Source organism: Lepisosteus oculatus, chromosome 9 (genome assembly GCF_040954835.1).
Source record: "Lepisosteus oculatus isolate fLepOcu1 chromosome 9, fLepOcu1.hap2, whole genome shotgun sequence".
Lineage (NCBI taxonomy): Eukaryota > Metazoa > Chordata > Actinopteri > Semionotiformes > Lepisosteidae > Lepisosteus > Lepisosteus oculatus.
The window spans coordinates 47,436,796-47,463,265 of NC_090704.1; the positions used below are offsets into that span (position 1 = coordinate 47,436,796).

Consider the following 26,470-nt stretch of genomic DNA (forward strand, 5'->3'; position numbering starts at 1 on the left):
AATGCGGCTACATAAGCATAAGTCTGCAGACCAACACCAGGACAGCGAAAGAGGTTAATCAAAGTCATCAGATGCAACATGGTCTGATCAGCTGTGTCACAGCAGTTGAGTGCCCTGAGTCCCCAAGGCTTTTTCAGAACAACAGACTGGCCAGTGAAACCCTGATTCATCACACCTGATCTTCTCATCAATCTTCTCTGCCAGCCTGTGGCCTATGCTGCACGATGCCCCCTTGACTAGGGGGACCTTATGGCTTCGTGTTTGGTGGGCCACTTTGAGACAGGATGGCATTCTAAAACTGACATTAAAATCTTTCAATTTAAGGGCAGTTTTAGAATCCTATCTTGTCTCAAAGTGGCCCACTGAACACACAGTTACAGGAGACTCACCACAGGGAAGGGGTGGCACAGCAGCATCAACAGCTGGAACAGAACCTTCTTCCTGATGTCCCCCTGGAACTGGATCAGCCCACAGAACCTGAAGAAAAGAAAAAGTGATGAGGAACCTGTGTTCATGCACAGCAGCTGCGGTGGGATGTGTTGCTGAGTCTTATTTGCACCCTACAAACAAACCGGCTCAGACCACTTATCAAAGACCTCCAGCTGCTTACAGTCAAATATTCTCTAATCACACAATGAGGCACAGTGAATGTGTGGGCTGTTTCAGGGCTGTGTTACAGCCTTTGTCGTGGGGCCGAATTGTTAAGGATTAAAACTCTTTTAATTCAAATATTCAAGTGGGATAACACAGAAGATCCAGGATATACAAACATATAACTTCAAAAGTAAACTGTTTTTTCATGTTAAAGTGATCTCAGGATGACAAAAATACTCACACAGCAATGCTGGACCTCAGCTTTTGGACGTCCTTGGATTTCTTTATCTCTTCTTTACAGAGTGCAAGCAGGTCAGCACAGAACCTGTGACTGCAAGAAGAGACAGACAAAGAGCTGCAAGGATGGCTTCTGTATCACCTGTGGACACCAGGTACCCTCAGGGCCCCAGTACAGTGCCCACTTATGGGATTGCTGGACACAGTTACCACTGACACAGTGCCCAGTCACTGGACAGCTGGACACCCAGCTGCTCTAACACTCAGGATCACTGCAACACTGCAGCATTTTCACACATATAGAGTTGGCAAGGGTGTGATACAACATAGCAAACCATGGCCACTACCTCACAACATGAATTTAAATGAAAAAAATTACACAGATTTAATCCCATTCCAAGGGGATTGTTAACTGCATGGCAATTTAAAAAAAAAAAAGAGCTGCCACTTTTTCCTACACATATATACAGTCGATTCAAGTATCAATACTTTATTGCCATGTCAGCAAAGCTGACTGGAATTTGCCCCAGCGCAGCCCAGATTAAAAAAACCCAAAACATATTATATTTATTCAACACATATTTATATTCACTCCCATATAATAGTTCCAACATCCAAGATCTACGTCTATGACTAATCTATATCTACGTCTACGTATATCTATGTATATGACTAATGGCCTCTCTAGACTATTAGTCTAGTACTATTCTAGCGGTGATCCAAAACTACAGAAGTGGGTTGAATGTGGTGAATTATTTTTCCCTACAACATCTTCAATAAGTTTTTATCAGCAAATCACATGGGAACCTTCAGCCTTCTCTTTGTCTGCAGAGCCCACAATTTTAGGCCAGGTACCAGGGTTGTGGCTTTGACAAAGTCCCCAGCCTAGTTCTGATTCTACAAACAGTTGTGAGCAGCAGATGAGAGACATTTCTAAAAGAAATTAATCTCATGACTTGTTAAATTACTCACAATGAGACTTGATTCAATTAACACTGCCCCCTGTTTGCACAATCATTTCATTAACTCCTGTAACTTCATACACTGTCTGATTTTATCTGCTAATAGTTTCCACATTACACGGCTCTTTCCCTCTCTCTGAAAGACTTCACAGTTTGACAGTTTCCTTTTTTTCAAACAGAAGAAGTTGGAAACTACTACATTACCTGACATTTTAAATTCCTTTGACAATGTTGACATTAGGCCGGAGCACAGCACAAAGAGGCTGATTCTTGGACGCATCTGGAATTACTTTAAAGAGCACTGCCCTGCACACAGCACCCTGTGGCTGCAGGCTGCCTCTCATTCCATCAGCTGCCTGACACATATGGCCCAAACAAATGGAGCCAGCCTGTGCCGCTTTCAATATATATCAAATGGCCTTCCCCTCTAACAGCAATTGGGCAAATTCCATGTGCCGTTTAAGCTTGAACACAATCAAAACAGAGGTGGTCCTCTGGGGAAAGAGATCAGTCGTGCATTCATCTAAAATGTGAATGGGGCACACGTGTCTGACTGTAGAATGTTTTCCTTAGAAGAGGTGAGACACGTTTCAAGGAGACGAACCCTGACAAGAGGCAGGGTGGTCCAGGAATCTTGAGAGACAGAGCTGGCTCTGTGCTGCAGGAGGGGTGAGAGGGCAGCGTTTCACCTTCTCTGGCCCTGTGGGCACGAGGAACATGTGGGGTTTTAAAACGCCCTGTTTGGACTGGTTCAGTGGTTTAATGATTAGGTCTCTAAAATCCTTGTATTTTAAAATTGAGAAAATAAAATTGTATATTATACACAAGCTTTACAAAAGCAATCTTCCGATAATCCAACATGTCACCATTATTTTTTATTGGAAACTGTTATAATATAAAAGAATAGTATTTACTTATGCTTACAAAAAAACAAAAATAAACAATCTTGCCAACAAACAAATCCAGCTGGTATGCCAATCTATGTGGGGAGTCAGTAATTCACTTTACTCATACCTGTCTGTTCTGACCTTCGAAAGCATGCAGGTGATGTCCATTTGCAAATTAATAAAAAAAATATATAATTCAAATACAGACTTACTTTTCTTCTGCTGTGAAAATGTCAAAACAACCATTGGCTAACATCTGGTCCAGCATCTTCAGCAGAGGGATGGACACACTGCCATAGGAAACACAAGGGTATCACTGAGAGCCCATCTCTCCTCTGCGCTGCGCTGTTAGAGAGCCCCACTCTCCTCTGCGCTGAGAGAGCCCCACTCTCCTCTGCGCTGTGCTGTTAGAGAGCCCCACTCTCCTCTGCGCTGCGCTGTTAGAGAGCCCCACTCTCCTCTGCCCTGCGCTGTTAGAGAGCCCCGCTCTCCTCTGCGCTGTTAGAGAGCCCCACTCTCCTCTGCGCTGCGCTGTTAGAGAGCCCCACTCTCCTCTGCGCTGAGAGAGCCCCACTCTCCTCTGCGCTGAGAGAGCCCCACTCTCCTCTGCGCTGAGAGAGCCCCACTCTCCTCTGCGCTGAGAGAGCCCCACTCTCCTCTGCGCTGCGCTGTTAGAGAGCCCCACTCTCCTCTGCGCTGCGCTGTTAGAGAGCCCCACTCTCCTCTGCGCTGCGCTGTTAGAGAGCCCCACTCTCCTCTGCGCTGAGAGAGCCCCACTCTCCTCTGCGCTGAGAGAGCCCCACTCTCCTCTGCGCTGAGAGAGCCCCACTCTCCTCTGCGCTGAGAGAGCCCCACTCTCCTCTGCGCTGAGAGAGCCCCACTCTCCTCTGCGCTGCGCTGTTAGAGAGCCCCACTCTCCTCTGCGCTGCGCTGTTAGAGAGCCCCGCTCTCCTCTGTGCTGTTAGAGAGCCCCGCTCTCCTCTGTGCTGTTAGAGAGCCCCGCTCTCCTCTGCGCTGTTAGAGAGCCCCGCTCTCCTCTGCGCTGCGCTGTTAGAGAGCCCCGCTCTCCTCTGCGCTGCGCTGTTAGAGAGCCCCGCTCTCCTCTGCCCTGCGCTGTTAGAGAGCCCCACTCTCCTCTGCGCTGCGCTGTTAGAGAGCCCCACTCTCCTCTGCGCTGCGCTGTTAGAGAGCCCCACTCTCCTCTGCGCTGAGAGAGCCCCACTCTCCTCTGCGCTGCGCTGTTAGAGAGCCCCACTCTCCTCTGTGCTGTTAGAGAGCCCCACTCTCCTCTGTGCTGTTAGAGAGCCCCACTATCCTCTGTGCTGTTAGAGAGCCCCACTCTCCTCTGCCCTGCGCTGTTAGAGAGCCCCACTCTCCTCTGCCCTGTGCTGTTAGAGAGCCCCACTCTCCTCTGCGCTGTTAGAGAGCCCCACTCTCCTCTGCGCTGTGCTGTTAGAGAGCCCCGCTCTCCTCTGCGCTGCGCTGTTAGAGAGCCCCACTCTCCTCTCCTCTGTGCTGTTAGAGAGCCCCACTCTCCTCTGCGCTGTTAGAGAGCCCCACTCTCCTCTCCTCTGTGCTGTTAGAGAGCCCCACTCTCTTCTGTGCTGTTAGAGAGCCCCGCTCTCCTCTGCGCTGCGCTGTTAGAGAGCCCCGCTCTCCTCTGCGCTGCGCTGTTAGAGAGCCCCGCTCTCCTCTCCTCTGCGCTGCGCTGTTAGAGAGCCCCACTCTCCTCTGCGCTGTTAGAGAGCCCCACTCTCCTCTCCTCTGCGCTGTTAGAGAGCCCCACTCTCCTCTCCTCTGCGCTGTTAGAGAGCCCCACTCTCCTCTCCTCTGCGCTGTTAGAGAGCCCCGCTCTCCTCTCCTCTGCGCTGTTAGAGAGCCCCGCTCTCCTCTCCTCTGTGCTGTTAGAGAGCCCCGCTCTCCTCTCCTCTGTGCTGTTAGGGAGCCCCGCTCTCCTCTCCTCTGTGCTGTTAGGGAGCCCCGCTCTCCTCTGCGCTGCGCTGTTAGAGAGCCCCGCTCTCCTCTGCCCTGCGCTGTTAGAGAGCCCCACTCTCCTCTCCTCTGCGCTGTTAGAGAGCCCCGCTCTCCTCTCCTCTGCGCTGTTAGAGAGCCCCACTCTCCTCTCCTCTGCGCTGTTAGAGAGCCCCACTCTCCTCTGCCCTGCGCTGTTAGAGAGCCCCACTCTCCTCTGCCCTGTTAGAGAGCCCCACTCTCCTCTCCCCTGCGCTGTTAGAGAGCCCCACTCTCCTCTGCGCTGTTAGAGAGCCCCACTCTCCTCTCCCCTGCGCTGTTAGAGACCCCCGCTCTCCTCTCCTCTGCGCTGTTAGAGCCCCACTCTCCTCTGCGCTGCGCTGTTAGAGAGCCCCACTCTCCTCTCCTCTGCGCTGTTAGAGAGCCCCACTCTCCTCTCCTCTGCGCTGTTAGAGAGCCCCGCTCTCCTCTCCTCTGCGCTGTTAGAGAGCCCCGCTCTCCTCTCCTCTGCGCTGTTAGAGAGCCCCGCTCTCCTCTCCTCTGCGCTGTTAGAGAGCCCCGCTCTCCTCTCCTCTGCGCTGTTAGAGAGCCCCGCTCTCCTCTCCTCTGCGCTGCGCTGTTAGAGAGCCCCGCTCTCCTCTCCTCTGCGCTGTTAGAGAGCCCCACTCTCCTCTGTGCTGTTAGAGAGCCCCGCTCTCCTCTCCTCTGCGCTGTTAGAGAGCCCCACTCTCCTCTGCGCTGTTAGAGAGCCCCGCTCTCCTCTGTGCTGTTAGAGAGCCCCGCTCTCCTCTGCGCTGTTAGAGAGCCCCGCTCTCCTCTGCGCTGTTAGAGAGCCCCGCTCTCCTCTGCCCTGCGCTGTTAGAGAGCCCCACTCTCCTCTCCTCTGCGCTGTTAGAGAGCCCCACTCTCCTCTGTGCTGTTAGAGAGCCCCGCTCTCCTCTCCTCTGCGCTGTTAGAGAGCCCCACTCTCCTCTGCGCTGTTAGAGAGCCCCGCTCTCCTCTGCGCTGTTAGAGAGCCCCGCTCTCCTCTGCGCTGTTAGAGAGCCCCGCTCTCCTCTGCGCTGTTAGAGAGCGCCGCTCTCCTCTGCCCTGCGCTGTTAGAGAGCCCCGCTCTCCTCTGCGCTGTTAGAGAGCCCCGCTCTCCTCTGCCCTGTGCTGTTAGAGAGCCCCACTCTCCTCTGCCCTGCGCTGTAAGAGCTCTAATCTGCACCACCAGGACATCAGGAATCCACAAGGTCACCCATGAGTCCCACTATCCTTCATCTCAAATGGCATTAAAACTGTAAAAATAAGGTTCTGTAGTTCAGTTTCTTTTTCCTAAATTAGGATAGGATAGTTAATCTTTTCTGCAACATTTCCTGTAAATAATCTTTCTCATAACCACACATTATTATATTATTATTTTCTTGTTGTTTTATTTGTTGAGGGTACAAAAGCTATTTTCCATTATACTATTTCAGGTATATTCCAGGACACACAAAGTTTCCATCAGTTAGGAACATAAGAAAGTTGACAAATGAGAAAAGGCCATATGGAGTTTCTGTTCTGTTTGGTTCCAGCTGTTTCCTGAAACAAGCCAGGGCATCGGCTTCAACATGTTTTTCGCACATACATACATGTTCAAAAGCATGTGAGGCTCACACACAGACACAAACACACAAACACAGTACAGAGCATCACAGCTCACCGGTCATTGTGCAGATTTGCTCTGAAGATTTGCAACAGAGTCTCCCCGAAACGTTCCATCTCCCCAGCGTCCCTCTGAATCCCCTTCATGTAGTCAAACAGCGACTGAGCAGAGTAGCGGACCTACAGAGCAAAAGACAAGGTTCAACAAAGCCTGCAGATACATGCGGAAAGGCAGCAGCCCGAAGTCTCCAGGCGTGAGGGGTTCCTGCTGAGGGACGCACAAAGAGGCACTTCGGTGAAGCAACAACTCGCAGTGAAGGGATCCTTTACTTGCAGCTTCTCAAATGGAGCAATTTTACTCCTATGCGGGGAGGCTGTTTTCTAACAAATGGCAAGCTGGCTGTAAGTTTAATCAGATTGCATTACAGGGCACCTGCACAGGCTGCAAGCTGGTGGGGAAGGCAGTAATTGCAGATGAAGAACAATTTGTTGGCTGTCAGAATAAACACGCTAGTTTGCCACCTGGCATCGTTATTTGACCTATTAAAGGGTAAGGTGTCCATCAACATCTGCCTGACAGCTTCAAAAAGAAAAAAAGCTGGAGAACACCTTCCATGCAAGTTTCAGGTACTGCCTTAACCTTTACAAACACACTTTCCAGGTGTAGTGACTGTGATTACTGTATGAGTCAAACTGCACTATGACCCAGCATTTCTTCCAACCAATGGCTTTGCCCCAAATGGCTGGGAGTGACTGCTGGCAGGGCCTGGGGATGCAGACAGCAGTGTTGTCACTGGGCCTGGCCCTGAGCCTGTACAGGGGCTGCTCTGGCAAGCACAACAAAGCACTGGGCTGCTCTACGCCATTAGCAGCTTCCTGTCTCTGAGCTGCAGCCTCAGCAACAGAGCTTTAATTTGCTGCCTATTTAGACGCAGTCAATTTGAAATAATAGCAGTCTTCACAGCAAGCTTATTTAATTCTGTACTCTGAGCAGGTCTGCACCAAATGTGGGAGGTACAGGCCAGTGATAACCAGTTTCTTATTTCTGACTGTGAAATATGCAGACTGTCTATTTGAGCAAACCAAAATATTAATTCAACTCAAAAATTCATAGCAGAGAAAATAGTCTTTTGTAGAGAGAGTTGTGTCAGTTTTTACCATAAACAGAATCCCTAAAGGACTCCTGAGCTCCTCAGGCTCTGTCAACACAACAGACTCTTTCAAAGGTCCAGGCAGGGACTCAGGATGTACATTCACAGCTGCTTCTAACAAAATCCGTTACCTGCTTTACTTAGCAGTAATTAAAAAAATGACTGGTTCTGCAAAATCTTTTTTTTAATATTGTGAAAGGACCAAGCTGTTATTATTATACTGTTTATTTATATATTAGAACTGCAGCCATAAGCCTGGTCCTGTTTCACAATCTTCACTCAAGCTAATCTTAACAGAAAACAAATGGGACACACTTTTTCATCAACACAGGCACTTCGTATGTGAATTTAGTACAGCAACCAAAATTCTTTATATTCATCGTATAATTCGCGGGCATGTTGCCAGACAAAATTTACATCTGAAATACCCACCACACCTTGCTTTGTAAAAATATAATTTTTCTATTTTCTTTTGTTTTTCTTTTTTCTAGAATAAGCCATCTTGGCTGTCAGTTTGTGCAGATAGCTGTGTTTGCTCTGGCATGCTTGGCAAAGCAGGCTGAAACCCCAAACTCTTCACAAATGCACTTACAGAGGGACTGCCTGACCTGTCATTAAAATGGTTAGAGGTCTACAGATGAAATGAAGGGTCCCTTGGAACATCAGGCTCTAAGCTTTGGGGAACAGCGTCTGTGATTCTGCTTGATAATGCTTCCACTGAATTTAAAAGGTCCCCAGCCTTCCGATCCCAGCTGTGATCCCTCCTGTGTGTATGGCAGACCAAAGCACTATGTGATGAAGGTGTGTCTTTAAGGAAACAGCTCAATACTGACCAGCGAGGACCTGCAGTCATGTCTACAACATCTGAGCCTTAGGTTATGATCAGATCAGTGTTTTGAACCTCACCCAGGTTTCTCTTGAGATGAAAAACATCATCTCAGCAAAGCAACTCACTACAGAAAACACTCCTGCTCTACACTCTATGTTACCCTTCCCTTAAAATAAATACCCTTTTCTTCCAGACAGGAGAGATCGTTCATTCAAAACAGCAGTGAGTGCAACTTCAGGCACAAGAGGCATACCGGCAAGCACATACACTGCAGCAAGCTTTCGGCTGCAATGAGTACAGTCCATGAGCGTACTGCAGTGGAATAAACTGATTTAGAGTAAGAGCACAGTTCATTCAGCACAGGAGGTCCTACAAATATTCTAAGATGTGGGCCAACACTGCCACCTGCTGGAGCCTGAAAAACTCCAGCACTGTGCTATCCCCTTTCCTTTACTAAACTAATTTTCAGCTTAGTTTAAAATAAGTTTAATAAAAGTTCTTAGTGGGAAAACTCTATATAAATTGTATATCTATATATATCAGATGCAAGGGGTGTCACGTGAATGTCTCTCTCTTGGATCTGATGTGTCACTGTGCACAGACACGACATGTCGTACCGTGGACTCGGTGAGCCCCCCCACTGACACGGTGAGGCCCAGCAGGGTGTGGTGCCGATAGACTGGCAGGCGCAGCAGCTGTGTGATGTGGGGGAAGGCCTGGGAGGGTGCGTTCCAGTTCAGCGTCTCAGCCCCACCACTGAAACACAAAGGTTACACACTAGGCATGTGCACTAAGGTAGTCATTCAGTCCACTGTAATACTCGTGTCCAGTACAGTGTCCAGACAAAATGCCCTTGGGCAAATCTGTTGGGCTGCAACCCTCCGATTCCAGTCTAAACACTTTTCCATCTCAACATTTACATAGAATACTTAGAAACTACTGACACACAGATGAGAGCACTGCAACATTCTTGTAGAAGCAAAATGGATAATGGCTAGAGCTAGCTGTTTTCTAGAGCTGAAACAACAGGCCGACCCACAGAAAACCACCACACTGTAAATCAAATCTTTGACACTTTACAGATGATAACAGCTCTCTCTCAGAATCCAAGCTTTCTGAGATCCACAAAGAGCTCCACAAAGAGCCGATTAAGTTGATTCTTCAAATTGCTTTGTTTGTTGTTAACAACAAAGCCACATGGACAGGTGCTTATGGTGTATGAAATCACTGTAGTACTGCCTTGCCAATTTACAGTGGTTTAACTAATTGATAGTGTTGTATTAAAACCAGTCATTACATCACCTGACAATTACTGTTTCATTCTCCCTTTTACTTGTAGTTTAGCTTCCACTAATCTTGTAAAATGTGGCCACCCACGATACTTTATAATTACACACAGTACTAAGTTTAATGGGCCTAGCACCTGTGCTCATGATTCAGTCTCACTGAATATTCAGAGTGCTTGAGTAGCGATGTGAGTATTCCTCACTGTGCACAGAACACCATCACCTCAGAATACCGCACAGGAGGCGGCATAAGTGATATCTATGAGACACAGAACATGTTAGTACAGGCAGTCCCCTTCCCTTTTTAGAACATAAGAAAGGTGACAAACTGGAGGAGGCCGTTCAGTCCATCCAGCCCGTTGGATCTCATGAAGACATTTCTAAAACAAGCCATGTCATTGGCTTGAACCACAAGGCTGGGCAGCTTGTTCCACACTCCAACAACTCTTTATCAATGCCTTTGAGAATTTCCAAAACCTGGCTCAGGGCTTCTTGTACTTTTCTCTGCTGAGATTAAAGGTGTGCAGTTCCTTCAGCATGCCAGTACATTGCTACTCAAGCTTTTCTTAGTGGAGCTTTGGGCTCATCAGAATAGCAAAGGTTTCCCATCCAGCCGCCGCTTAATAATTTAATTCAAAATCCACAGTGCAATTCTAAATTACATCTAGAATTGTGATCCATTTTCAAGTAATATTGAGCATTTTATATCCAATGTAAAGAAACAAAAATAACAACTTTAAAACAAAGGAGCAGGTGTTTGCTGGATTAATAACCTGAAACACTATGGAAGCCCTTGACTTGTGATGAGGATCCCCATAATGGGCTTGTCAAAGTTTATCCCTCTTCTGAATACAAATAACCAGTATCACAGAGTTTCAAGAAAGCAAATCTAATAAAAAGGACAGCAATCTCCAGGGCAGCAAAGAAGCTGCTTTACCTGCTGAGACAACACAAGCAGCTCACCTGGGAAAAATGCTCAAGAGCTCCTCCCGGTGGGGAATGTGAGGTACTGGGGGGTCCTGGGAGTGCAGGATGCGCAGGAACACAGAGCCAGCATGAGCACGGTACCGGTCAATCTTCTCTGCAGACTGCTGGGCCAGACAGCACATCATATGCTGGCAACTGAAGGCAAAACACTGGTTAGGCTCTAGAAACCAATCACCATGACTGAAAAGACATGTTTTAATTACACTGGAATTCTTACTTCACTGTAAAAAGTATATAAGAGCATTATCAATTATTTAAAGTTTCTTTGAGTAAAACCCTACGAAAGGTACAATGAGCGCACTGTGATGCCTATATGTCGGACTGTAGATACACACATGCTGGAAGAAAGCAGCTCAGGGTCACTCCTGACAAGCAACAGCGTCACCTCCATCAGGCTGGTCATTGCAGCCTCTCGTACCCTGCAGAGAGAGAGCACAATTACCTTTGGCTCCTCAACCTTTCCATTGGATGGGAATTGGTGACAGTGCAGTTTCAGAGGGTGCCTATAGCAGTCTGTCAGTTTACTGGTGCCACAGGGGTCCTGGAAGATGTCTTTGGTTGTCTCCCATTCTCTAAGGCTGGCTGATGTTGTCTAGGGGTGTTCTGGGGTGTCCAGGAATTACAGTCCTGTCTTCATATCTCATTTCAGATCTGTTTAAGACATTGAGCCAGGGCTTGGTTGTGGTTGCTATTGTAACGAATATACCCCTGCGTATAACAGGGATCTCAGCTGCCTGGGCTGGGGGAGTTCTCCTTTAGCTCAGCTGGCAAGTTCCTTGTGGTGTGACGCCGGAGGCCCGGGTTCGCACCCAGGCGGTGAGGGACGGACTGGCAGGGCAGGAGTGTCAAGGGCGGGAACCCCAAGAACCGTCACACTATCAATGATAGAAAGTTCTAGACGGGTGCTCATTTTAATATGGTGTGCCTGAAGTGCCGTAGTGCTCCAGACTTGCCCTGAAGATGCCTAGATTTACACCTACACAACTAGTATGACAAGATATTTACACTGCAGGTTCATGACAATCTGATTTTAAGAAATCTGAGAACATCTCTTTACTCAATAGATTCATTTGTCTTTTCATGATATTTAACAATCTCTTCAGGAATGATTCAACCATAGGTTGTCGATTCTTTAAGTTTCTTTCATATGCAAATTACTTCACCTGTGAACGTGATAAATTCCTGTGACTTTGCTTACAAGGAACTCCTTGGCGTAAAACCTGTTTTTAATCTTTTAATAGCTGTTTTCTTTTCTAAAAACACACCTACAGGGCCGTTCAAAAGAACTCCGAAATTGCTTTGGTGAAGAGAGCACAGAGCAGGGTACTGTCATTCAAGCTAGTATTTACACAAATAAAAAGGATGTAATGTCATTTTCTTTTTTTTCCCCCCCAAGGTGGAGCAAATTCTTCCCTTTGGCAAACTGTAACACCATATACTGTAATACCAATTAAAACACTGAAGGTTTCTAAATGCCCATTTTTTAACTTTCCTGTTTCTCTCTTTGCTAAACTTTGCAGTAACCAGTGACTCACATGAGGAGAAACTATTCCAGTTTCTTCCTCTCGGTCTAACTTATGAAAACCTGCTCCTTAGATCCTCAGCATTATTCACACGCAATTGCTGCAGTAAAAAACAACCAGCACTAGGCTCCTTTTGAGACAGGCTGCAACTCTTTTTCAGGTACATTCCCGGAAGAGAGTAAACTGTACTTGGAGCAATGGTTTACAGCAGTGCTGCCCTGGGAGCTGTGATACGAGCCCAGTCAGACTGGATTCCTGGCAATCTCAGGTAGAGCCAGCAGCTCTGGTGACACGAGGAAACAGGACCATTCCACACAGTGGTGCAGCAGGGCTCCAATGGCACAGAGACGCTGCGTGCTGACCCATACAATCCGCTGTGCCAACAGCACTGAGCACCGCAGGAGTCTCATTTAGCAACAGAACCTCCACCAAAGAGCAACCTGTAGCACTAAAATGAAATGTCTTTTTAGTTGAAAACAAGTTTCAGCAGAGCTCACATTTATTTTGTGAACTGTGATCTCTGGACTGACCTGTACACGCAACACTACATCTTTACACAGAGCAAGTCTGAAAGATGTCCTCTGTGCAGACTCTGCCCTCCCACTGTGAGAGCAGCACACTCAGTGGCCAGACATACCATGCTCCCACATCTCCCCTGCTGTCAGTCGTGTAGTCGTTCATGCAGTCCAGCAAGATGCTATATATCTGAGGCACATTCTCCACACACAGCACTGCATCTGGAGTTCCCTGTGCTGAAACTCCCACTGTGGCACAGACCCTGGGAGCATTAAAAGAAGAGAATAAAAAAGGAAGTTCAGAAACTGTTTGAGTGGGCAGGCTTTGACATGCCAGACTCCAGTCATGGCTCTCTTCCAGTGGAAAAGTCTCCTGGAGACTCAATCTAATTGTACAGAATAATGGGGAAATTATGCTGTCTGATTTAATAGTGGAAGCTAATATTTACATTTCATATTCATTGTCAACTGCTGCTGCAAAATTTAATTCTCTTTTCTGTCTTTTTTCCCCAATAGATTGCTCCTGTAGATACAGGCCACGTGAGGACGAATTAAAGTTGCCACATTAACCTTTGACCCGGAACGTAACTCTATATGCTCAACAGCCCTGACAGGTGGCCCTGTGGGAAAGAAAGGACTCTGTGTGAAGCTTCACGGCTCGATGGGCAGCATGAGCCCACACAGGTAATTCAGGTAACAGTTCTCTCTTTGCAGAGCAGATTACAAAAGCTGTATTTGTTTTTTTCATATTTGTTTTGGCTTACAACATTTTGCTTCAGGCGTCTGTTTTAGCTTTCGGACAAACATGGCAGATGAAAAGAGAGATTAGAGAGAAGTTCACACTGACTGTGCAATGGCTTTTAGGGCATCTCTCCTGGCCTCTGCAAAGCTTGCATTTTGGGGAGTGATTCGGCAAGTCATCTGGAGTCCTTTCAGCACCTGAGTCATCACAGGACAAACATCTTAAACATCCTATTTGACGACACACAAATATTCTTACTCCCTCACATGTAATCCTCATTACCTCAAGACACACGAAATGATGACGACAAAAGCCCAACAGAAAATTTCATATGAAAAAAATAATCTGAGTGTTTAGCTCAGAATTAAGGGTCTAATGTAACTCTATATACCCCTTATTACTACTGTGTTAAAGAGACTTGACTGCCTCTTAATATACTCTGTAGGAGAGCCGGCGTGCGGATCACTGTGTGTAGGAGAGCCGGCGTGCGGATCACTGTGTGTAGGAGAGCCGGCGTGTGGATCACTGTGTGTAGGAGAGCCGGCGTGAGGATCACTGTGTGTAGGAGAGCCGGCGTGCGGATCACTGTGTGTAGGAGAGCCGGCGTGCGGATCACTGTGTGTAGGAGAGCCGGCGTGAGGATCACTGTGTGTAGGAGAGCCGGCGTGCCCATTGCTGTGTGTAGGAGAGCCGGCGTGCCCATTGCTGTGTGTAGGAGAGCCGGCGTGCCCATTGCTGTGTGTAGGAGAGCCGGCGTGCCCATTGCTGTGTGTAGGAGAGGCAGTGTGCGGATCACTGTGTGTACGAGAGCCAGTGTGTGGATCACTCTCTACCTGCTGCAGTCTCTGATGGATCATGAAACGGGGCAGGGATCCCAGTGCAAGAGCACATCCACATCGGGTCAACATCTCCGTGCTCTGTAGCTCCGCGGTGTATCGGCTCACCAGCTCCTCTGCACAGAGACACACAGACAGAGTATTCTCTCTCCATTCCTAGACTGATCAAACTACACCGATCACTGTGATTGAAGAATTCAAATAATCTGGTTTGCCAAATCTGTGCTTATAATTTGCCAGTCTGAAGATTTCAAATTATTTTGTCTCAAACAGTGCTGAGTGGCTTTTAGCGGAGATGGTATGGAACATGTCAGATTAGTTCTTCAGTGGCTCCTTCCCTTATTTTCAAACACAGATTCAGTGGAAACCGCAACAAAAGCATTTCTGCCCTGGCACTGGACGGTGGTGCAGCCTCTGTCTTACCCTGCATGGTGGGGTCAGCAGCTCCAGGCGCCACCTGGTAATACTGCTGGCACAGCGCAGCCAGCGCCGAGACGGCCGCCTCCTGCAGACACAGGGGATTACTCAGACTTAGAAACGAAGGAAACACAATGAGCCTGCCTGCAATAACAGCACTCAACAAGTCATCTCACAGGCTCTCTCGCACTCTGTAGGCTGAGGTCATGCGTCTGTAACACACAACTAAGGGTAACACTACTACATGGGGCTCAGAAACTTCGCTTGGTACTGTTAATAATTTCACATTGGCCACCAGATCTGCATTTCATTGACCTGAGCCTGACAGGCCAGCAGCCTCCCACTTAATTATCACTGAAAGATTTTAGAACTGGAAAATTACAGCATATCAAACATTTTATTTCTGTTTTCTGTTTTATTTCTGTTTTGTGTCCGCTGTTTTATATTTTACCACTGATTCACAAAATCAAGATCAATGATAAAGAACCTCACTCATGAAAAATACAGTACCTTTATGCTCTGTTTTGCTCCACTGGAGAAGAGTCGCAGACTTTTCAAGCTGTCATCAATCAGCCACTGCCACCCTCCTGCAACAGGACAGGTCAGATCATTCTGTGGCACAGTCTGGAAACTGTGTGCTCAGCGAGAGCGTTAAGGAGCACAAGAAAAGCTGAATGCTTCCCAGCAAGCATAAAAAACATTTTCTGTAAGAAAATGCTTCTCTTTGAAAACACTGAAAAGATGTTTCATTATGCTATGCAACTGAAAAGTACTTATATTAAATACCTCAGTAGAGTTCATACACAAACAGAATTATGTTCCCAGCAAACCCAGTACTGGCTATGGGACTACAGAGAGATACAAACTGATGAGCACAGTGGTCCAAACTGAAGTTGTGACTATAGGCTGCAGCCTGCTCTGTCATACCATTTCTCACCTGGGGTTGTTCTGATACTCTGATCCCCTTTTCATTAACAGAAACACACAAATCTTGCCTCTGGGCTCTGGATTAATAGAGATCTGCATAACTACAAACAATAAAGAGGAGCTGATGTTTCATGTGCGTGTTTCACTATTGACAGCTTGCGGATGTACCAGCTGAACAATAGATTAACCCACTTACTGATAATGGGGTCGTTCTTGAAGGGCATTCTGGACAATGACAACTTTTCTATTAGGGCACAGACTGCAAAGAATAAAAGAGAAACTCATTTCACTTAAATAAATATTATAGAGCTGTGGCACATGATGCAGCAGAGAAAAAGACTAGGGGATGTTCACAATATCTATATCAGTAGAAAGTGTAATATACCCCTTGGGACAAAACACACACTGAAATAACCAACCCAAAACCACATGATTATGAAATGCATTAGCACTAAAATACAAGAATAGTAAGAATCAGCTACAGAAAAAATCCAATTTACCTGCTGGCCTCATAAGCTCGCCACCAAGACCTCTACAAAAACATAAAATAACAATAAGTGTGTGCACTCTGAAAATAAAGCTATCAATTACCTTACAATTACTTTTAGTTGCCCGATATCTTGAGTTTAAAAATGCCGCAAGATCAACAAACAAACAACCCAGGGTAGACAGACCTTAAAAAAGACCAACAGGATCTTGGCCCTGGAGGGTATTGGGAGCCTGGAAAAATCTGCCCAGCCCTGATACCATCGCCCAGCAGGATGTGGTAGCTACTGTCAAGCAAATGGGCAACGTGGGCAGAACGTTTTGCAGATTTATTATCTTATGTCCTGCAGTTACCACCCAGAAGCCCTGGTGGCCCTGTGACATCTGAAAACAGGAGCTTCTAGTTCTAAACAATGAATCTACTATCCCACCCACCGGTTAATATTCAGTGTAATTTATTTATTCTGTATGTCTGCATTTTCTTGTTCAGGGATTCAGTGATACTATCTTCGAAAGCTACTCTATATTCTTAGACCCGTTGTAAAAATAAGCTGTAACCTGATGTAACACTCCTGAGTAATCTTTGTAGAAAACCAAATTAAATAAACAACCCAGAAAACATTACTAAAGTCAGTTAAAGACTCTCACCTGTACTGCTGCCTGTCAAAAAGCTGTGGAAAAGAAATGCTTCATTAGAACATCAGAGTCCCTTTTGTCACAAGAGGCACAGCTAGTCTGTGGTGTCTGGAGAGAGTACAGACCTTCTGGTGAATGTCTCTGAGCCCTTCCACCAGCTCTGGTGACAGAAAGTCAGTTGCTGGCCTGAAAAAAAAGGAAGATCATTTAAAATATTTCTGTTCATGTGTGTAACAGTAATGAAAATATGCTATGTTAAATATCATCAAATATAAATAATATAAATAATAATAATGAAACACTTTTCAGCTTACTTAATTTCATTTAAGTTTAAACGGTTGTTCTCATTACGAAGTTTGCAACCACACACCATTTAATACTTCAAACGAAATGGTGCAGCACAGATTGCCATCTTTTATACTGTGCTGATGCCACACAAGATCAAGATTGTCATTAAGGTAGACAGCACAGGATCTAACCGTGCAGCTGTCGATCAGGGACAGACGGTCTAAATGCGTACAGAACCGAGACGCAGGTGTGGAAGTGTTGCTGTATATCTGGGCTCCTGTTCCCACCTGTCTGCAGCTGCGGCCAGTTTTGATAGTGCGTGAGTGATCTCTGCACAGGCCAGGATAGCCCCATGTCGGCTGTGTAGGTCCATGCCAGTAGCCAAGGGTAAAAGCTTGGGCAAAACTGTAAAAACAACATTAAAAAAGTGTTGTGAAGCATGAAAAAATCAGTGGAATCATCTATAAATTTCCTATTTAACATTTTAAGTTAGGTTCACCCTTATCGTACTGAACATCATCTTTACAGATAAATTGTTAGTTTTAAGCATAAAAGAATGAAGAAGCCAGGATGTAAACTGTCCCGAATTCCCACTAGGGGGCAGTGTGAAGCCCCCCGTGATCCTAAGGTAGGCAGATTCACGAAAGATCTCAATTCACCTGGCAGCTAGTGACACATACAAGTCACTGACAGAGAAGAGGAAACCATTATAGAAAATACTTTGCTTTCATTTTTAATAGTCTTTCCTCTGACAAGCTTGTCCACACAGTATTTCCAAAGAACTGCTGCACAAGGTCACTCATGGACCTCGGTCTCAAACACAACGGTACTCACCAGTACTGGCCATGTACTTGGGCGCACAGGGGGTAAGGTTGTGAAGAGCTTTAGTGGCCAGGTCACGAATCGTCCTGAAACGGAGGATTTAATAATCACGTATTGCTTCAAGCCCCGAGAGAAAGTAGCCTTGAGTATTTCTATCTGCTAGCGCATTCTCCCAGCAGCGTGGGCATCCTGGTCCTTACCCATCCCAGTGGCTGACCTTCATGGTGACCAGGTGGTCTATCATGGCCTGGGTGTACTCTGGAAAACTGGCGATGTACACACTGTGAGAAGAAAACACCCTCGCGGTTACCACTCCTTTACACAACCCTGCTCCCAGAACAACACCATTATGTAAAGGACTTCAACATAGAAGCAAACTATAAAATGGTATAAAATTGAGGGCGGAGCGGTGGCTCTGTGGCTCAGGATCTGCGCCTGTGGCTGGAAGGTTGCCGATTCAAATCCCACAGCCAGAAGAGGAATCCTACTCCGTTGGGCCCCTGATCAAGGCCCCTAACCCCAACTGCTCCAGGGGCGCCGTATAAATGGCTGACCCTGCGCTCTGACACCAAGCTTCTCTCCCTGTCTGTGTATCTCGTGGAGAGCAAGCCGGGGTATGTGAAAAGACACATTCCTAATGCAAGAAATTGTATATGGCCAATAAAGTGATCTCTCTTATATATGGCACGTACACATTTTCTTTTACATTTCTGATGTCCAACTGACATCTCCCTGTTACCCCGGCTACAGTACAACACACTGCAGGACATGTGATAGATGTACAGTATAACCACAGCTCACTGCATAGAACAAAGCAAACATCTCAGCGATGAGAGCAGTAACCTAGCCACCACTACAAGTCTCAAATGTCACAATGACCTGAAAAACTAGTCCTCTGTAGTGCATGATGTGGAAAAGAACTGTCCAGGTGGGAAGTGAGATCAAGTTAAGTATTTATTTACACTCCATATACCCTCCTGTCTAGGGTTTTAGAACACTGCATTTTTATACCTTTCAGGAATATTTTTCTAACAAGGAAACATTGTACCACATGGCTACCGATTCCGTTTGCATCAAGTTTTAACCTGAGGGCAACATTTTCATAAAGTTGCTCAAGCTCAATCTATTGTGAACTCCTGAATGTTTCCCGCTGTTTTTCACTGTGCCTACTGACATGTAACAGTAAAATCAGTCTCATGCATTTGCATAGAAACTGTTAGGTTCACAGAAAACCATCCACGTGTTGTTTTCAAAAGTTCAAAACTGTGCCTGACGATTTGCATATGCTCTGAACAGTTTAGCTTGCAGTTAGTTCTTCAGGACAGACAGTGTGCTGTAAACAGATTATATACTTCAGAGGACAGCATATGGCAAGGATATCACTGTCTGTCCTGCTGTTACACATTGTTTGGTAAAAAGAGCAGAAAACTCAAAAGAGGTTAAAATGTGAATTATTTAGACATTAACCAGAGTATGTTTACCACCAAGGTTAAAAAGCAAACTACTTCTTCCAAAATACAGCTTGTCATTCTCATCCCACATGTACTGTAAGCTGTCTTACACAGGTGGGTAAATCCAAGGATTCACTGTTCACATCCTGGAGTCCTGTTTAAATAACACTGACCAGGCAACAGAGCAGCCTGAAAGCAGCACACTGTCCCTGACCCCTGCTACTGCCCTGGAGTTCCTACCTGTCAGTCCTGTCAGGTGATCTCACAGTGTGACTGAGCACTGGTGCAGCCTCTGCCAGTGCACACAAACAACTATTTTATCACTTTCCTTCATTTGTTGTGACAAAACATAGAATGGAATAAGTACAGTAATAATTGGCCAATTTGAAAAACACTTAAAGCAAGTTCCTCTTCAATTTTATCTCATATTTAGGAATTGTCACAAACCTCCAACCATGAAAAGCGTTTTATGTTCCCAAGAAACTAATACAATATCTGGAGATGATTTCACAATGTCTCCCTTTCATATGTAACTTCTCATTTTCATTTTCCTAAAGCTGAATAACCTCAAAAACTCCTAAACCTTATTCACTGGGTCTTCCGTGGGCATAAAGAACCTGTCATTTGATACCCCTTTCACCTTTTAACTGGATTTGTGCTCAGTAAGATATAGAATTAACCATATATTAGTGATGGTTATAAACATAAAAAATCAAAGGCCTGGTTATTGCAAATAAGTCAGGTAATTTGTATTATTTTACAGACACTGAGCAAGTTAACAAGCATCTTTCTCAAAGAAACTCAAGTCCCTTTATGTTTTCTTCTGCCTTACCTTATGTTTAAGTAGCAGTTGGTTCGGTTTCCAACTGCAAAGTAATCTGCTGCAGTGAGAACATCAATACCGTGTGGGAAAGTGCCCTGTTGGGACAGAAGATGTTTCAGAAGGTCTGTGCCCCCCTTTTCAGGAAAGCATAGTGAGGGCTGGTCAGACTAGGACTCAGTAATAGAGGGAAAGGCATTCAAATACACAAGCGCAGAACCCCTAATCTTCAACAGATCTGTTTTGACAGGAGCCTTGTGGTAGAGATATTAAACAGCAATCTCCACTATTCTCAGATTACAAAGGAACAGCTCACACTTTGACAACACAATGAGTTAAGCAAGAATAGCAGTTTTTAGTCAAGGTTGTTCACTATACTTACTGTAGTTATACTCACAGAATCCAATTATTGAAATGAAATTTGTCTCAATACAATTTCAGTGCACTTTTCTACATTTTCTTGATAATACATTTTAAACAGTTATGTAATTATGTGTTTTTGACGCACAGTATCTAATAAAAACAGGACAGGAGATACAGTATGGTGAAATTACACATATTACAGATATGGTGAAATATACATACTGTATGAAATGTTCAATTTTGATCCCCATGTTAGACAAGGATATTTGTCCTCTGAATAGATTGAATTCTTAGGCCCAGACTTGCAGGGGGAACAGAATCTCTTAAGAATTAGAATACAGTGTATGGGATTGGTGCTTTCAAAATCCTCAAAGGTACAGTACGTGCATGCCAACTCAAAGAGCTACCTCAAGTTCAGTTGTGAAACATGAACAAGCCTCGCAAGTGGGAGTTAAGAGGAGACACATTTAGAACTGATGCTATGGACTCTTATTTACACCAAATGTGAGGATCTGGAACAACATACTGTAAACAGCTAATGTTTGAAGATGAAAATACCTGATCCAGTTAGAAGCAGGTGGGAGAGATTTTGTGACCAATTATTTATTAACAAAACAGGCTGATTCTTGTGTTCTTACCAGACTTTTAGAAAACATCATGGCACATTAATGATATCTGTACTACACACCAGTGTGCTGCACTATTTCTAGAAAAAAGTAAAATAAACATAAAAAATATAAATTCCTGCTGAAACAGTTCTTCTTATTTGAAACATTAATTTCTAAAGCAGATTTTAAGAAACACCAGTGACAGAATGTCTATAAATTACTGTACAAAATAATCTTACTATTTTTCTGAAAAGCAATAAAATAGAACTGAAATAAATGGTCAAATACAGAAGATGTCATCTATTTTTTTTAAAGTTTAATAGCATCACACACCCCAAAATAAACTGGATTTCATTGTCGTCATCACAGTTTCTTCACCTGCTTAGTTTTTGTTAGATGTGCAGCAGATTTTTCCTCAGACTCACGTCACTTCAGCTACAGCACAAGCCTGAACGAGACAACACGACAGCATGGGGCTGCAAGCCAGATATTTGCATAATGCCTACTCGTGAAAAAACTGAACTCCAGCAAGTGCATAAATAAACAAATGCCACTATTTACAAATAAGGGAGAGGACTGAGACTTGAGTAGTGGTATTTTTATGGAAGGTAGTCAAAGCCCTTAAAAATCAGTTGGTATGACTCCCTTTGTCAAAATTAAACTCTTACACTGGCTGATCAGTTGACCCAGGGCTGTTTAAGTAAAAAAAAGGTACAAACGAGATGGATCTCAAGATCTCAAGGAATTTATCCGGTTGTTTCTTGAAAGAAGCAGGGGTGCCACATTAAACAACAGCCGTGCAGGTTATTCTAGACTCCCACAATCCTTTGTGTAAAGAAGTGCTCCCTGTTCTTATTTTTAATTGCACTTCCCTTTAGTTTCCACTTGTGTTTCAGTGTTGTTTGATTCTTACGAAGTTCACTGACATTGTCAGTACCTTTGAGGATTTTGAATATGTGAATTAGGTCATACAACTGCCTTCTCCATTCAAGACTAAAAAGGTGCATTAATTTTAACCTGTCGGTCTAAGACATTTCTCTATTTCCCATTTTTATTACACAGCATCTAGAAGACAACAATAATAAAGAAAACAGAGAACCTACTGGCCAAACACAGCAGCAACATCCTTTCAAGATTTCAGGTGAGTGATTTTATAGTTTAGAAATGATTACAAGAATTATACTTTAATAGAGACAGTGGTTTGAAACCACAGACATTCATCTCCAGTAATTAGCAAACCTCAGACAAGAGTTTTCCCAAGAAAAACCCTTGAGGAAATGGCCATTGGTCATGGTGTTCCGCTCTAAAAGGAAAGCAAATATTCCTGGAGAAACTCATGCACTTAGCACCCTTGTTTCTTGAAACTGCAGAGGGCATGGACATCCTCTTGTAAATACATGTGCTGACAGGTTCACAGAAAGAAAGATGAATGTAAGCCTTCTTTGCAGTGCTTAATGACTCATTTTGCATTGTGATTGATATGAAACTTTCCTCTTTTTTACTGTAAATTAATAGTATTGTGCAAGTGTGAGCACAGCCAGGCACAGGCAGCTCTGGAGAGAGGGCAGTGCCATCTTCTGTCTGCCTTTCACACCAGGGCTGTCCAACAGCAACGCAGAAACTTACAATTCAGAATATCTGGACAGGTGTCCAGTCATGCACTATAGCTCTCAAGCCTTCAGAACTATAGCTTTCTTATGTAATAACTTAAATCAAAATTGCATTTTTAACAGTAAAGTTTTACATTTCATGAGAACAATCTGCTTCTGAGTAGGAAAAGCACCACCACTGGAAATCTGGCCTCTCTTAAGGTAAGGAATGAGAGTAAAGGAAAAATTTATTAAAAGGTTAATAGCATATTAATGTAATGCAGATTAAGTTTTATTTGTAGAACTTAAAATTCAAATAATTAGCCAATGTTTTCCATATTTATTTTACTTATCCCTTAACTGTGTTAGTGAATTAACATGATATACACTCTTGATTAGGACATTTGATAAGCAAACGATGATGAAGAAAAACGGTGAAGGTTTCAGTACCTGTCTCCCAACATTCTCCTGGAACGCAGCCTGAAAGACACAAGAAATTCAATAAACAGCCTATAAATCCTGTATATAGTCTTTGCCAACTAATGGCTTCTTTTTCTTCAGATTCCTGTATATATTTCACTTTATGTCTGGTCTAACCAGTTCAAAGCAAACACTGACCGATGCTGCTCTTCGGCAGTTCACATCCCTGTCGAACACTCCCGCAATGATAAGGGCCCTGCAAAGAAGAAAAACAGGCAGAGATATATCAGAACAGCAGATATATTTCGCAGTCTAAAGTCTCTTTTTAAAACACGTACTAACAGAATCTGACTCCCATAAACAGTGTCCTGTAAAGAGATCGGGGCAAATTATTTTGCTCTCTCTGTATATAAACATTTTAACTACGTTTGAACTGTGTTCTACTGGAATAACTATGGAGAGATGTATGAAGTCTGAGAAACACAAGGTTAGGTGCTTTAACCTGCAGTAAAGCTGAAGGTAGGCTACTGAAACAGATTCTCAAGTGACATATGTTTAATTTGAACTAATTTTCAAATTAGTTGAAAATTTAAGGATATCTATTTTCTGTTTCTGGTTTTATGTGGTGCTAATAGGTTTGTGTATATTTGAATAAGGTGTATAAAATCACCCTTCAGGCAATGTTATTTGCCTTTGATCATCTGGCGTAATGGTGCAGAGAAGCAATCTTTCCTTACGCCTCTCTGTTCTGCACTGAACAGGTTCAGCAGAGAGCTGCCAGCTCCCAAACAGCCTCCTGCTCAGCCAGAGCTTTTAAATGCAGCCTCAGCACAATCTCAGGCATGTTCAGCCCAGCAGGCTCGTTGCTGTGCCTGTGGTAACAGTCATGGGAATGTGCAAAGGTGAAAAGACTGCAGCACGGCTCACACAGAGCCAGCATGGGAAGCATGAGTCGCCTGTCAGCATGGGGAGATTGCAGCCGGTGTCTCCTTACAGGGCTCCCGGTTCCAAGCAAATACCCTTCAGGATTCTCCTCCAGTTATTACACTGGGAATGGAGTTAATGTGTGGTCTCTTGAGCTCTGAATCTCTAAATTCAGTGCAGCTGTGTTTCTCAGACAGTCTACTGTCATGTCAACATATTTCAGACAACATTAACAGCAAAACAATTGCAATGCATTATTCATTTAAGGTCAAAGTTTACTGCTAATTAAAAAAAAAAAACTTTCAAATGTTCATGAGACTTATCATTTTAAAATGGGCACTGTACTGCTGAATTGTAGGAGAATATTACTGCATTTAAGACCAGAAACAAATCAACAAAAGAGGCACATCTTCCAGGTGTTTAGTTAGTCACACTATAAAGGCAGATGCAGTTGTCATTGGGATGGTTCATAGACTGCTAATGATGCAAAGGTTCGGAATCAAATTAACGACCTGCAACGCTGAGTGTGAAGGCTCAATGTTCACACAATCAGAGTTCAACGGAGAGATTATATTGTCTTATTGCTGTTCTACAGTTTTCTACAGTTTTAAACACAGCTTTTTAATATCAGCGTCACACAATATGGAGTTTACTCAAATAAAATACAAATCTGTAATGACAATAAAGCAGTGAGTATCTGTTTTTAATCTTTCTCAATTAATCATGCTAGAGGTGCTTAGAAATGACAGAACCACACTTTGACACTCTGCTGCGTTAGAACAGGTGCCAGATAATTAAAGTATTTCAAATTTGAGAGCACACAAAATCAATTAATACTATAATTTCTTATTAGCATGTGTCTTCAGCTCATCCTAGGGCAAGGCACCCGCACAGAAAAGTTTCTTTTGTTTAATGTAAAATGTGCACCGTGCCAGAATCTGATGAAACAATGCAGGACCCGGCAAGTTCATCTAAAAACTGCCAAATGCAATCGAAACTGCAGGAGCAGAAGTGAAACCTGGCAGCTCCTGACAGTTTCTGTAGTTTGATTTGGGAGTTAAACTCAATGATTGAGACTCTGCAGACAATAGGCTTCACTGCCCAGGGAGGGACAGGCGAGAGGGAAAGGAACCAGTTAGGCGGCACAAGTGGTTCTTCAGCTTGCCGAGACACGTCCCCTCAAGCAGGAGCAAATCTGCAGCACTTCAGAAAGGAGAGTGGCCATACGTGTTTCTCCAGCTGCCACACTTCCCCACACTGGCCACAGCATGATCGGTAAAAACTCCCCCAGAAGCTGCTCTCACACAAGGTGGAGGACTCTTTCCTTAAAGGGAGGGGCACCCTGGTTATTGTTTATTGTTCACATTAACCAGTTTGTTAAGATGTAAAATTTCAAGGCTCATGAGTGGCTACAAGAGTAAATGTGTTCTTTCTTGGCTCACTGCAGGCTGATCCCTGCCTTTTCCCGTCAGATCTGTTATTAATGGATTATAGCTTTAATGCCCCTTGTACAGAAGCAACCAGCTATCTCCACTTGGCACACAACATGCCAGAAATCAGCGAGCATTTGTTCCCCACTAAGTTTTGCTTCCGTTTAGCTTTCAGGAATTTTGTAAATCAAATTTCTCAGTCCTAAATACGCTGTTGTTCATAAAAGCTTGATGTTCCCTCTTTGATGTTTGACAAAGCCATAGCATCATCATTTGGTAAAGCAGAGGTGCAGGGTGCAGGGATATTAAATCGGTCAGAAGTTCCAAGAAGCTTTTCAAAGATGAAGATATACCTTACAGCCATGCAGCAGAGTTCCTTGTACTGGTGAACAAGCCTGGCCTGGGGCAAGCTATCTCAGACTCGTTGCTCAGCCAATACCCACACCCTGCCTTTTCTTTACACAATAATGGAGAGCCTGAGGGCGGGCGGGTGAGGTGTGACAACGCCCACACTGCACACCGCCTCCTCTCCTTGCTGTGCTGCCCGCACTCCCAGCCTGCCAGAGTGAGGCCACATGAAACAGAGCTCAGCCACAGAGCTGTGTGAGGGGACCGACTGGAAAACTCCCAGAAAGACAGAAATGCTTCCCAGCTACAGCTTACATCTATGTGATTCTGTCTGCCATGTGAGTTTGTTCCTTCAAACCTAAAGCCTTACCATGCATAGAGGCTCCTCCAACATTACATCAGCAACGAATAAAGGAATTTTAATATAAAACCTGAATAAATCATTAAAATCATTAAAATCACACAAAATCTGTTTTTACACTCATTACCATATTGCTGTAGCAAAAATTAAACAACAATAAGATCTCTAAAAGAGCAAAGCAGAACAAGTAATAGAGCAGATTTTCATGATAAAACAGGTTTCACACCTGGAATTCCAGGTTATTAACTAAGAATAGGGTAGGGCCACAGGTGCGTTCTGCACTTGTGCATTACACCTGCGAAGAAACGTAGCTTGGTGAAGAGTACAGTGCCTGTGCATTCAGCAGACACATTATTTGCATCTTAAAAAAACTTCTGGTGCAAATAGGAAATAATCCAGTTATTATTTGTAAGGTCTCAGGCAGAATTTAT

General features: G+C 44.5%; 1 protein-coding gene across 1 annotated transcript in view; it reads right to left on the bottom strand.

Moving 5' to 3' along the window:
• Positions 1-26,470, bottom strand: part of tbcd (tubulin folding cofactor D) — a 57,105-nt gene that overhangs the window by 3,267 nt on the left and 27,368 nt on the right. Inside the window, exons 15-36 of the mRNA XM_006635517.3 lie at positions 23,175-23,232; positions 23,007-23,036; positions 20,009-20,094; positions 17,926-18,006; positions 17,738-17,811; positions 17,191-17,308; positions 16,741-16,801; positions 16,628-16,650; positions 15,994-16,025; positions 15,690-15,752; positions 15,077-15,153; positions 14,573-14,654; positions 14,147-14,265; positions 13,419-13,510; positions 12,694-12,834; positions 10,869-10,952; positions 10,510-10,668; positions 8,878-9,016; positions 6,339-6,460; positions 2,893-2,970; positions 836-925; positions 390-477 (exon numbers count right to left, since the gene is read on the bottom strand). Coding sequence (XP_006635580.2) covers positions 390-477; positions 836-925; positions 2,893-2,970; positions 6,339-6,460; positions 8,878-9,016; positions 10,510-10,668; positions 10,869-10,952; positions 12,694-12,834; positions 13,419-13,510; positions 14,147-14,265; positions 14,573-14,654; positions 15,077-15,153; positions 15,690-15,752; positions 15,994-16,025; positions 16,628-16,650; positions 16,741-16,801; positions 17,191-17,308; positions 17,738-17,811; positions 17,926-18,006; positions 20,009-20,094; positions 23,007-23,036; positions 23,175-23,232 — 1,897 coding nt within the window. The remainder of the gene's footprint in view (positions 1-389; positions 478-835; positions 926-2,892; positions 2,971-6,338; positions 6,461-8,877; positions 9,017-10,509; positions 10,669-10,868; positions 10,953-12,693; positions 12,835-13,418; positions 13,511-14,146; positions 14,266-14,572; positions 14,655-15,076; positions 15,154-15,689; positions 15,753-15,993; positions 16,026-16,627; positions 16,651-16,740; positions 16,802-17,190; positions 17,309-17,737; positions 17,812-17,925; positions 18,007-20,008; positions 20,095-23,006; positions 23,037-23,174; positions 23,233-26,470) is intronic.